This window comes from Erpetoichthys calabaricus, chromosome 9 (assembly GCF_900747795.2).
Source record: "Erpetoichthys calabaricus chromosome 9, fErpCal1.3, whole genome shotgun sequence".
NCBI classification, from domain to species: Eukaryota; Metazoa; Chordata; class Cladistia; order Polypteriformes; family Polypteridae; genus Erpetoichthys; species Erpetoichthys calabaricus.
The window spans coordinates 8764968-8777043 of NC_041402.2; the positions used below are offsets into that span (position 1 = coordinate 8764968).

Consider the following 12076-nt stretch of genomic DNA (forward strand, 5'->3'; position numbering starts at 1 on the left):
AGCAGGCTCCTATCAATTATGGAGAATCCACTGCATCCACTGAACAGGATCATCTCCAGACAGAAGAGCAGCTTCAGCGACAGACTGCTGTCACCGTCCTGCTCCACTGACAGACTAAGGAGATCGTTCCTCCCCTAAACTATGCGACTCTTCAATTCCACCCAGGGGGGGTAAACGTTAACATTTAACATTATACATAGTTATTGTCTGTTTTTCACCTACATTATTATTATCAATCTTTAATTTAATATTATTTATTGTATCAGTATGCTGCTGCTGGATAATGTGAATTTCCCATTGGGATTAATAAAGTATCTATCTATCAATCAGTGTGTTGATGGCTGCGTTCACATTACAGTTCTACAGGTCACTTGTACTTCTGAATGTGAACTGTCGGGATAGGTAAATGCATCTGAGCACAAACCTTTGAACTGAGCAATGAGGCTTGTAATAAGAATGTAGTGTTGGGTCCAAAACATCTTGACAGAGCCACTGGCATTGGGCAGGAAAGGCTTGTGTTTCTGCTGCTACACACTGCCACCCTGTCTGTGAATATTTTATTTAACAAGATTAACAGTTTTATTCTTGGCTGTCTTATGAGTTGTATGTTTCTGGAAGTTGAGCAGTTGTGACTGTCACTAGATCACTTGTGTGACTTGGTGCCAGAGCTGCCTTCTCAAAAGACTTGCCAATTGAATTAGGAAAAGCTACTGGTGGTGCTTCAGAATTGACAGGCCTTTGGTAAATTGTGATTCGGGCCTAGTAAATCTGCGAGTGATGGCACAATCCCAACAAATTTTACAGCAGTCATCAGATTCAGCTTCATGGTTTTAATGTACAGTTCAGTCTTCTCAGTCGAGTATCGTCACAGCACAGTCATTGAAAACGTTCCCTTCTGTGTCCATTCCACCAAATATAAGACAAAGGTGCACCATCTCTTGTTTGTGTGTAGGAGGGTCCACAAGTGCACTGGCATCAACCGCCTCGGCCCTGGCCATTTGTTTTTCTGTAGGAAAATCGGCTTCTGAATGAAGTGCACAAGGTTGGCTCCTCAGGCGCCATGGGATTACACACATGGCGTGGTCAAGTCTCTTTGAAGGAGAATTGTCAGAGAATCTCAAAAATGTCCAGTGTTGTTTGTCTGTCCATGAGAAAGAAGCAAAATTAGATACAAAGCTCTGCTAAAAAGTGCAAATGCAAAGAGTACGCGACACGTGTTTCACCCTAATTCTGAGAGGGGGGTGCAGTGAGTGTGTACGCCTGATGAGCCCAGAATTAGGGCGAAACACGTGTCGCGTACTCTGTGCATTATTTGACAGTAAACTATTTCAACCATTCTATGATCTGCTTCTCACAACTGAGGGCACCGTGACGGATGTTAGCTGACTTGCTGACCAACAACAAGCGTTACCTGGTAGGTAACCACCCGTACAATCAGATTGTGACACAGACTACGAATGCAATGTATATATATATATATATATATAGATGTGAAAGGCAATATATAATAGAGAGATAGATATGAAAGACACTATACCGTATGATAGATACTATAGTTGTGCTTGAACGTTTGTGAACCCTTTAAAATTTTCTATATTTCTGCATAAATATGACCTAAAACATCATCAGATTTTCACTCAAGTCCTAAAAGTAGATAAAGAGAAACCAGTTAAACAAATGAGACAAAAATATTCTACTTGGTCATTTATTTATTAGGAAAATGATCGAATATTACATATTTGTGAGTGGCAAAAGTATGTGAACCTCTAGGATTAGCAGTTAGTTTGAAGGTGAAATTCGAGTCCGGTGTTTTCAATCAATGGGATGACAATCAGGTGTGAGTGGGCACCCTGTGTTATTTAAAGAACAGGATCTATCAAAGTCTGCTCTTCACAACACATGTCTGTGGAAGTGTATCATGGCACGAACAAAGGAGATTTCTGAGGACCTCAGAAAAAGAGTTGTTGATGCTCATCAGGCTGGAAAAGGTTACAAAACCATCTCTAAAGAGTTTGGACTCCACCAATCCACAGTCAGACAGATTGTGTACAAATGGAGGAAATTCAAGACCATTGTTACCCTCCCCAGGAGTGGTCGACCAACAAAGATCACTCCAAGAGCAAGGCTTGTAATAGTCGGTGAGGTCACATAGGACCCCAGGGTAACTTCTAAGCAACTGAAGGCCTCTCTCACATAATGAACTAATGTTCATGTTCATGAGTCCACCATCAGGAGAACACTGAACAACAATGGTGTGTATGGCAGGGTTGCAAGGAGAAAGCCACTGCTCTTCAAAAAAAACATGGCTGCTCGTCTGCAGTTTGCTAAAGATCACGTGGACATACCAGAAGGCTATTGGAAGAATGTTTTGTGGACGGATGAGACCAAAATAGAACTTTTTGGTTTAAATGAAAAGCGTTGTTTGGTGCAAGGAAAACACTACATTCCAGCATAAGAACCTTATCCCATCTGTGAAACATGGTGGTGGTAGTATCATGGTTTGGGACTGTTTTGCTACATCTGGGCCAGGACAGCTTTTCTTCATTGATGGAACAATGAATTCTGAATTATATCAGAAAATTCTAAAGGAAAATGTCAGGACATCTGTCCATGAACTGAATCTCAAGAGAAGGTGGGTCATGCAGCAAGACAACGACCCTAAGCACACAAGTCGTTCTACCAAAGAATGGTTAAAGAAGAATAAAGTTAATGTTTTGGAATGGCCAAGTCAAAGTCCTGACCTTAATTTGATCGAAATGTTGTGGAAGGATCTGAAGCGAGCAGTTAATGTGAGGAAACCCACCAACATCCTAGAGTTGAAGCTGTTCTGTACGGAGGAATGGGCTCAAATTCCTCCAAGCCGGTGTGCAGGACTGATCAACAGTTACCGGAAACGTTTAGTTGCAGTTATTGCTGCAAAGGGGGGACACACCAGATACTGAAAGCAAAGGTTCACGTACTTTTGCCACTCACAAATATGTAATATTCGATCATTTTCCTAATAAATAAATGACCAAGTATAATATTTTTGTCTCATTTGTTTAACTGGTTTCTCTTTATCTACTTTTAGGACTTGAATGAAAATCTGATGATGTTTTAGGTCATATTTATGCAGAAATATAGAAAATTCTAAAGGGTTCACAAACTTTCAAGCACAACTGTATATAAGAGACTAGACAAAGAGCCCGTTTCGACAACGTAAGATGAAACGGGCACGAGTTTGTGTCAGCAGTGTATGAAGAACTAATGATAAGTAACGAAGAAGTTGTTTTGTAATGATTGTAGTCCGCTTTACTCATTACTGTACAGGCTTGTACTGTTAGTTGATGAATTTTCCAGGCCTATAGTATAATATTGAATGATGAATGTTCCAATACAGTATGGAATAGTAATACGTATAAGCACCACAAACCTGATATAGGTGTATTGAATGAATGCGTAATTGAATCAGAATGTGTAATTAGGCCTTGAGCTGTAGTCGAAATCGCCTTTCAGGCCTCTAGAGCTTTAATCGAAGTTGCCTTTCTCTTTGAATTTTTGCGGCCGTAAATCCGCTGCCTGCCGCGATGTTGGGGTTGGATGTCGGTTTCGTAAGGTTTTTCGGGCAGCTGCGCAGAAGGTGACTGCGCATTCGGCTTTGGACGGACGTGAGTGAGTGAGTAGACAGGCAAATTATGTATTAAGATAGATAGGAAAGGCACTATACAATGATAGATAGATAGATAGATAGATAGATAGATAGATAGATAGATAGATAGATAGATAGATAGATAGATAGATAGATATTGAAGAAAACCTGTTCCAGAGTGCATGCCACATCAGAGTGGGGTGACACTTCACCTTTCAGCATGACAATGACCTCAACTGTTCAGCTAAAACAACACTGTGGTGACTTGAGGACGAGCCCCCGAGTGTCCTTGAATGGCTTCACACTACGGCCCTTTAGAACATGAGTGGAGAGACCTGAAGATGGCAGTTCACAGACCCATCCAATCCAACAGAGCTTGAGAGGATCTGCCAGGGAGAATGGGACAAACTGCCCAAATCCTGATGTGCAAAGCTTGTAGAAACTTACCCAGGAAAACTCAAAGCTGGAATTGCTGCCAAAGGGGCTTCTACAAAGTACTAAATGAAGTGTCTGAATGCTTAATAGATTTTAAACCTTTCTGAAATCATGTTTTCACTTTGCCATGATGGGTTATTGCATATAGATTGATGGTCAAAAAGGCCATTCCATTTAAAATTAAATCAACAACACAATCAAGAGGGCACAAAGTGTAGGGGTCAGAAAATTTTGAAATCCACAGTATGTCAGTAGTTCTTACAGTATATCACATATAAAGTTGTTCATGAACTGGTCTAGCAGACATGTTATCTTTCAGCACACAAGAGAAAAGGCCATCTCACCTTTGGCGCATTATAAAGCCTAATAGCTGAAGGCAGGAATGACCTCTTGTGGCACCTCTTAGAGCAATGCCACTGTCTCAAGGCCTGTTTATACTTAATGTGTCCACATAGCCACAAGGGTCCCACTATGGTATGTGTAATGTAAATTTCGTCAGTACTTCTGCACATATCATTTCATCGGCGACCACATGCCTCCAGAACTTTGCAAGTATATATCTCTGTAGCCTGGAGCCTCCACCCCAGAGTTCCAAGTAGATGGAGTCAATCCTAATGGGCGGTCCAAAGTAGGTGGAGTCGACTCCAACGGGAGGTCCAAACTAGGTGGAGTCGACTCCAAAGAGCGGTCCAAAGTAGGTAGAGTCGAGTCCGACAGGCAGTCCAAAGTGGGTGGAGTCAAGTCCAACAGGCAGTCCAAAGTAGGTGGGGTCAAGTCCAAAGGGTGGTCCAAAGTAGGTGGAGTCGAGTCCAACTGGCAGTCCAAAGTAGGAGGAGTGGAGTCCAATGGGTGTTCCAAAGTAGGTGGAGTCGACTCCAATAGGCACTAACAAGAGTCTAGCTGTAGAACTCCAGAGCTCCAATCTTCTACACCACAGTTAAGATTAGGATTGTGGGTGGGTTATCCGACTCAAGTACTGTCAAGTAAATTAACTCCACCTACTTGGAGCTCCAGGGTGGAGGCTCCAGGCTGCCAAGATACCCAATTCAAATTTTGTAACCACAGAGCCCTGTGTGTATCTAACTGCACATGCAATAGACAAGGAAACATGCACTTGATGGAGGAACAGTTGTGTAAAGTGTTGCTGCCTGCACCTACACAATCCAACATGAAAAGCACACAGCAATAGCCAAATGTGCACAAATTATTGGCAAGAAATTACTCAGACTAAGAAAAGGTGAAAATGTCTGCAGGCAGAAATGGAAATATATGTAATATCAATATGTAAAGGCAAAGAAAAAACTTCACGGTAAAAGCTGGGGGATTCTACTGCACAAACAGCGCATCCATTGTGTGTGAGCGCATCTGCAACTGCCTGTGCCCGAGTAGAAACGGGCCTTCAGTCTGTAACTGAGGGTGGGTAATGATTGAGGACCCCATCTTCACAGCATCCTACTATAACTGAAAACAGGTAGTCATCACACTTAAGTACTACAAACCAAACTATAAATCTAATTTCAGGAGTCTTCTGTCCAGTAAGAGTTATATAAAATTAACGGTGTGTTGGTAATTGTTAGGGGAATAAAAACTTTAAGCCATCAAGAATGAGCTGATGGTCCAAAAAAAAAAAAAAAAATCTTCAGACCCCTGTATGTGGCAGCCTTGTGCTAAAATCACCTCACTTCATTTTTTCTCTCATCAAGCAACACTCAACACCCCCAGAATGCCAAAGCGAAAAGAGGATTTTAGGAATTGTTGCAAATTTATTAAAAGTCCTCACCTGCCCTTTTCCTAAATCCTGCTTTTGCACTGCAAGTTCACAGAGACCGGAGCATATCCCTGTCCTGGCTCTGCTCTTGTAATGTTAATAATTAATATTATCAAAGACGAAACAATGGCTAAATCCTGAGGTGTTACCTGTGTGGAATTTGTACATGGAGTTTAGGGCTCCGTCTGCACTCAGGCCACCGAAGACGTAGATGAACTTCCCCAGGGAGGCGGCACTGTGAGCAGCACAGCCAATGGGGATGTCTCCTTTTGCTTTCACCTTCTCCCATTTCATATGGTCTGTAAAACAGATTCACATTTTGTCACAAAATATAAACTATGCTTTACTTTTAAGCACTCTATACAAAAATTAAACTTGTTAAGTCAAGATTTGCAGTTGTAACAATGGCACAGTATTTCAAATACACTTTTTTGATTTTTTAGGAGCATTATTTGCAATGGTGATGGACAGGTTGACAGACGAGATTAGACAGGAGTCCCTGTGGACTGTGATGTTTGCTGATGACATTGTGATCTGTAGCGATAGTGGGGAGCAGGTTGAGGAGACCCTGGAGAGGTGGAGATATGCTCTAGAGAGGAGAGGAATGAAGGTCAGTAGGACCACCAAGACAGAATACATGTGTGTGAATGAGAGGGAGGTCAGTGGAATGGTGAGGATGCAGGGAGTAGAGTTGGCAAAGGTGGAGGAGTTTAAATACTTGGGATCAACAGTACAGAGTAACGGGGAATGTGGAAGAGAAGTGAAAGAGAGAGTGCAGGCAGGGTGGAATGAGTGGAGAAGAGTGTCAAGAGTGATTGGTGACAGTGTCAATTTGACTAATTGTATTTATAAAACCCCAAGAAAATGATCACAGGCATTGTGCCAATTTGCAAATTCACGGCAGACAATGACATTTAACACTTTTTTTGCACAGTTTAATGACATTGCAGTGTTTTGCTAAAGGAGAACTCCAGAAGATTTCTTGCAAATGTAAACACGGTGTAATAAGAATGAACAGGAGACATCAAAGGTTTGGGGCAGTCACCCGTATAATATGCCCTGTCTGCAAATGGCTAAATTTGCTTGAGTTGTGTTCAGCTCAAAGTCCAAAACAGAACTGTCTCATAGGAGTAAAGATGGCGACTTTAAAAGTTGGAAATGGAAGTGACGTCAACTTGGGCGCCAGGACCCGGTGGGATTTCCCGTGAATGGTCTGCAGAGGACTGAGAGAGAAATCAGTGCACCTCGCCAACCCCTGGTCTGGCATAGAATTATCACTATTCAGGCCCATTAGCTGCCTCCCATTCGCACGTGTGTGACAACGGATTATTATTAAGAAAGCAGGTTTCTGCCTTAATGGGGTTATTCACCTTAACCCAATTAGGTTTGTGTATGACACTGATATGACCAACAAAGTGCTAATAAATTCCTTCAAATCAATTATTCCTTTGTTGCAGTGTTCTCTGCCATGTTTCTCTAGAGAAATACCACATGGTACTTGTGCAGATATATAAACATAATCTACCTGGTGGCAGCTTGGTGACATAGTGGTTAGTGTTGCTGCCACCGAGTCAATGTCTTTGCTTTGCATTCTGTGGCCACTCACTGTCCACATGCAGTTTCTACATCCTAATGTTCTCCATACGTCTGTGCGGATTTTCCTCCCACATCCCCAGTTATGTGCAGATTAGGCCAATTTGCGACTTAAAATTGTACCAAGTATGAATGAATGGGCAAGTGTGCTCCCAAGATGGCCTGGCACCCATCCAAAAAAAAAAAAAAAAAAAAAAAAAGAGCCCCATCAATCCCGACATTTTCATCAAGACTGAAAATTCATTAAGTTCACCTCTGTTTACAAAATGCTAAGGGCTGTGTGTGTCTATCATATGATTTACTTGCTAACATCTAAGGCTAGAACAGTGATGTTATTCAAATGTTTATGACGTGATCTGCATTGGTGAAACAAAAAATATGGCTAGTGGCAACCACCGTGAAGTTATCAGGGTTTGCATCTTACCTAAGGCAAATCTACTAGGGAAACTGATCAAGAAGGTTACACATCTGCTTCATGGTGGCTCTAAAATCTGTACTAACCGCTACTCTCTCTTCTGTTTCTTTTTCCGGTGTCCTTCTGATGGTGGCTTGCGCCACCACCATCTACTCAAAGCACCGTGATGTTCCAACAGTGATGGATTAAAAGCCAGAAGTCTGCATGACCATCATCATCAAGTCCTTCCATGACAACCCTAAATACAAAGAGGACTATTTCATTAATGTGAGGTAGAATGCAAAGAGGGGACTGGGTGGTCTTGTGGCTCTGCAGATTTTATTTTTTTCTCCAGCCGTCTGGAGTTTTTTTTTTGTTTTTTCTGTCCCCCCCTGGCCATCGGACCTTACTCTTTTTCTATGTTAACTAATGTTGTATTATTTTAAATTTCTTATTTTGTCTTTTATTTTTATTTTCTTCATTATGTAAAGCACTTTGAGCTACTTTTTTGTATGAAAATGTGCTATATAAATAAATGTTGTTGTTGTTGTTGCTGACTGTCAAGAAAATTGTAGGGGCTGATAAAGTGATGACAAAAACCATAACAGGTAGAAGAAGACCAATGGCATCTGCTAAACATCAAGCGCAGGATAAGGAATGTGAGAATAAGAAAGATGGAGAAAAGCATGTGTCTGCGTGTAATAAAAGCACAGTCCCCATAAGCTCAACTATCTATGCCCCCCCCCCAGGACACAGTATATATGTGTAAGTATTGTGTTTATTGATTATCTAACATGACAAAGTACTCTGTATTGCAAAAAAGTAAAAAGAGAGGAGACATTTGAATAATGTCAAGCACGTCACAGCATGGAGTGATCCCGCGGCATTGCTAAAATTGAACAGTTTAGCTTGCTTTATATGAACCACCTTTATTTTAGGACCATAGGTCCATACATGCTGGAGAATCTACAAATTTGAGGTAGCGCCAGCCTCAGGAAAGTGAACCACCTTCATTTGAGGGCCAGAGGTACACGCGTTTCCAAGTACAGAACAGTAATAACCAAGTGCTGCTGATGTGGCAATCTGAATTTTCTAATAATTACACAAATCATCTTTGCTATTGAGATTGAGAGTTTGTCACATTTACACTCAAAGGGGTATACAGCAAAATGTACCTTACTGATCAGCTTGCACTGAGCAATAAAATGGAAATATATATATATAAAATAAATATGTCCTTAAAATCTTGGAGGTCCACGGGAGGTTCAGTGCTTCCCGACTCAGGATAGGAGTGGTGCTAGTGTGTCATTGTCAGGGTACAGATTCCACTATAAATGTTATGTACAATTGTTTTACTTAATATACTGAAATATTCAATAAACTATTGATCACAAAAATATTAAATGATGCAGATTAAAAATACTCCAGTAATCGTAATTGTACAACACATATACACATTAGAGGTCTAATAATAATTGTGTAATTATATAATAACCAGTAACGGCGCACTGCACAATAACGTGCAGTGAATATACTTGACTTGAGCATTCCTAGTTTTCATCCTCTTTCTCTGTACGTTTACCATTCGTTTGCTCACAGGTTGATGTGCTTGCTGCTTCCTAAGCAGCTCTTCTTTTCTCCACCCTAGCGGCCCACTTCTTTTCTTTCGTTGGCATCTTTTCGCTTTAAAACTGATTAAGTCAGGGTTTGTGTTGCATTTACTTAGTACGTTTTCTTTAAGTCTTCACTTAAGCTGGCACTTAAGTCTTCAATCTGCGTCAAGAATGATTTAAGATACGAAGTGGGAAGTGACAGTGAAGGTGGGAGGGATGAGAACGGCGCAATGTACGCATGTGCCGCACGGCCGCCCTTCTGGCCGCTGCCGGGAGTTGATTCTACAATTAGATTAAAAAAATAAAAAGAGGAACAACATTGGAGGACAATCATCACCCCGAAAGCGAACAGTCGAGGTCACGTAGTACATATGTACCAAATTTCAGGTCAATAGGTCAAATGGAAATGCAAGCTACAGGTGATTTAAAATCCTGGACAGACACATGAACAGCCACGGTGGCATATTATATATAAAGATTGTTAAAATAATTAAATAATAAAGAGTTAAATATAAATAACTAGTCATTTAGCCCGTTACAATAACGGCGCTAGAACAGTAGTGCATAAACATTAGTAGTAACAGTCTATATTAAATGGCAAGGGACTTTGACCTCATTCTTTTTGTTGGTCGTATTTTTCTTTCTTTCAGCCTTTCTTGTTGATGTTTACTTGCTGAGCTGACCGTTCTTCGTGGGCTGCCGCCGTGTATTGTGTCTTTAATTTTTTGTGACAGTAATACTGTCTTGTACGTCCGCTGGTTTGTACGTTCGTAATATACCTTTAATTTTCTCTGGCGGTAATACAGTTGTGTGCGTCGGTAATATGCCTTTAATCTCCTCTGACAGTAATACTGGCTTGTATGTGGCTGTAATATGTGTCACTGTATTGTGTACCTTTAATTTCCTCTCACAGTAATACTGGTTTGTATTTCCGTAAAACGCCTCTAACTTTCTCTGACAGTAATATCGCGCATCGCACCATGCGCCGCGCATGCGCACTTCACCAGAAGACACACACACACGGACACCTGGATACACACAGGGATTTTATTAAAGAGGATAGATTGACTCTTTTATACAATATTGAAGAATGCCTGACAAGATGATCATTTGTTATTTTTATCACCTGGGAAACAAAGCTCTTTTTCTTGTTGATGTGAGGCAACCCAGTCGCCTGCCAGATATTAACACTTTAACCACCTTGGGGTTAACCCCGAGTGTGATTCAGGCTTGAAATTCTACGTGATTACCGTTATGCCCAAGTCAAACTCAAGGTGAGATGAAACAATCTGCTTTTACAATGTTAAGACTGACTAAATCTCGGCTTCTGTTGCCATCTAGTTGATAAAATAATATCATGCTGCAAAAAAAAAAAAAAAAAAAAAAAAAAAAAAAAACATGAACAATTCTACACGCTTGCCACTCTAAGGTAATTCATCAATAATCATGTGTGGGTTGAGCCAAAGCACTTCTTCTTTTTCTTTCGGCTGCTCCCATTGATGATCTGCTGTGGCAACCCCTTTGTTCCATATCTTCCTGTCATCGTCATCTTGCTCTGTTACACACCCCCCCCCCCCCCCACCTGCATGTCCTCTCTCACCACATCCATAAACCTTCTCTTAGGCCTTCCTCTTTTCCTCTTCCCTGGATGCTCTATCCTTAGTATCCTTCTCCCAATATACCCAGCATCTCTCCTCTGCACATGTCCAAACCAACACAATCTCGCCTCTCTGACTTTTGTCTCCCAACCATCCAACTTCAGCTGACCCTCTGATGTCATCATTTCTAATCCTGTCCATCCTCGTCACACCCAATGCAAATCTTACCATCTTTAACTCTGCCACCTGCTTTCTGGTTTCTGGTCAGTGCCACCGTCTCCAGCCCATATAACATAGCTGGTCTCACTACCGTCCTATAGACCCTCCCTTTCACTCTTGCTTATACCCGTCTGTCACAAATCAATCCTGACACTCTTCTCCACCCACTCCACTCTGCCTGCACTCTCTTTTTCTCCTCTCTCCTCACAATCCCCATTATTCTGTACTGTTGATCCCAAGTATTTAAACTCATCCACCTTTGCCAACTCTACTCCCTGCATCCTCACCACTCCACTGACCCCCCCCCTCATTCACACACATGTATTCTGTCTTCTTCATACTGACCTTCATTCCTCTCCTCTCTAGAGCATATCTCCACCTCTCCAGGGTCTCCTCAACCTGCTCCGTACTCTCACTACTGATCACAATGTCATCAGCAAACATCATAGTCCACAGGGACTCCTGTCTAATCTCATCTGTCAACCTGTCCATCACCATTGCAAATAAGAAAGGGCTCAGAGCCGATCCCAGATGTAATCCCACCTGCTAACTTGAATGCATCCGTCACTCCTACTGCAGACCTCACCACTGTCACACTTCCCTCGTACATATCCTGTACAACTCTTACATACTTCTCTGCCATTCCCAACTTCCTCATGCAATACCATAGCTCCTCTTGAGGCACCCTGTCATTTGCTTTCTCCAGGTCCACAAAGACGCAATGCAACTCCTTCTGGCCTTCTCTAAATTTCTCCATCAACACCCTCAGAGCAAACACTGCATCTGTGGTGCTCTTTCTTCGGTATGGAAATTTGCATTGTTGTCCGC

The 12076-nt window shown here is 41.7% G+C and overlaps 1 protein-coding gene and 1 long non-coding RNA gene across 2 annotated transcripts in view; one reads left to right on the forward strand and one right to left on the reverse strand.

Moving 5' to 3' along the window:
• LOC127529171 (uncharacterized) overlaps positions 1-12076 on the forward strand; it is a 98353-nt gene that overhangs the window by 67915 nt on the left and 18362 nt on the right. The window contains exon 2 of the long non-coding RNA XR_007935852.1: positions 6442-6591. This is a non-coding gene — a long non-coding RNA (uncharacterized LOC127529171). The remainder of the gene's footprint in view (positions 1-6441; positions 6592-12076) is intronic.
• The window catches only part of rabepk (Rab9 effector protein with kelch motifs), a 43198-nt gene continuing 31937 nt past the window's right edge, over positions 816-12076 (reverse strand). The window contains exons 7-8 of the mRNA XM_028809138.2: positions 5981-6130; positions 816-1141 (exon numbers count right to left, since the gene is read on the reverse strand). Of these exons, the coding sequence (XP_028664971.2) occupies positions 852-1141; positions 5981-6130 (440 nt within the window). The 3' untranslated portion in view covers positions 816-851. The remainder of the gene's footprint in view (positions 1142-5980; positions 6131-12076) is intronic.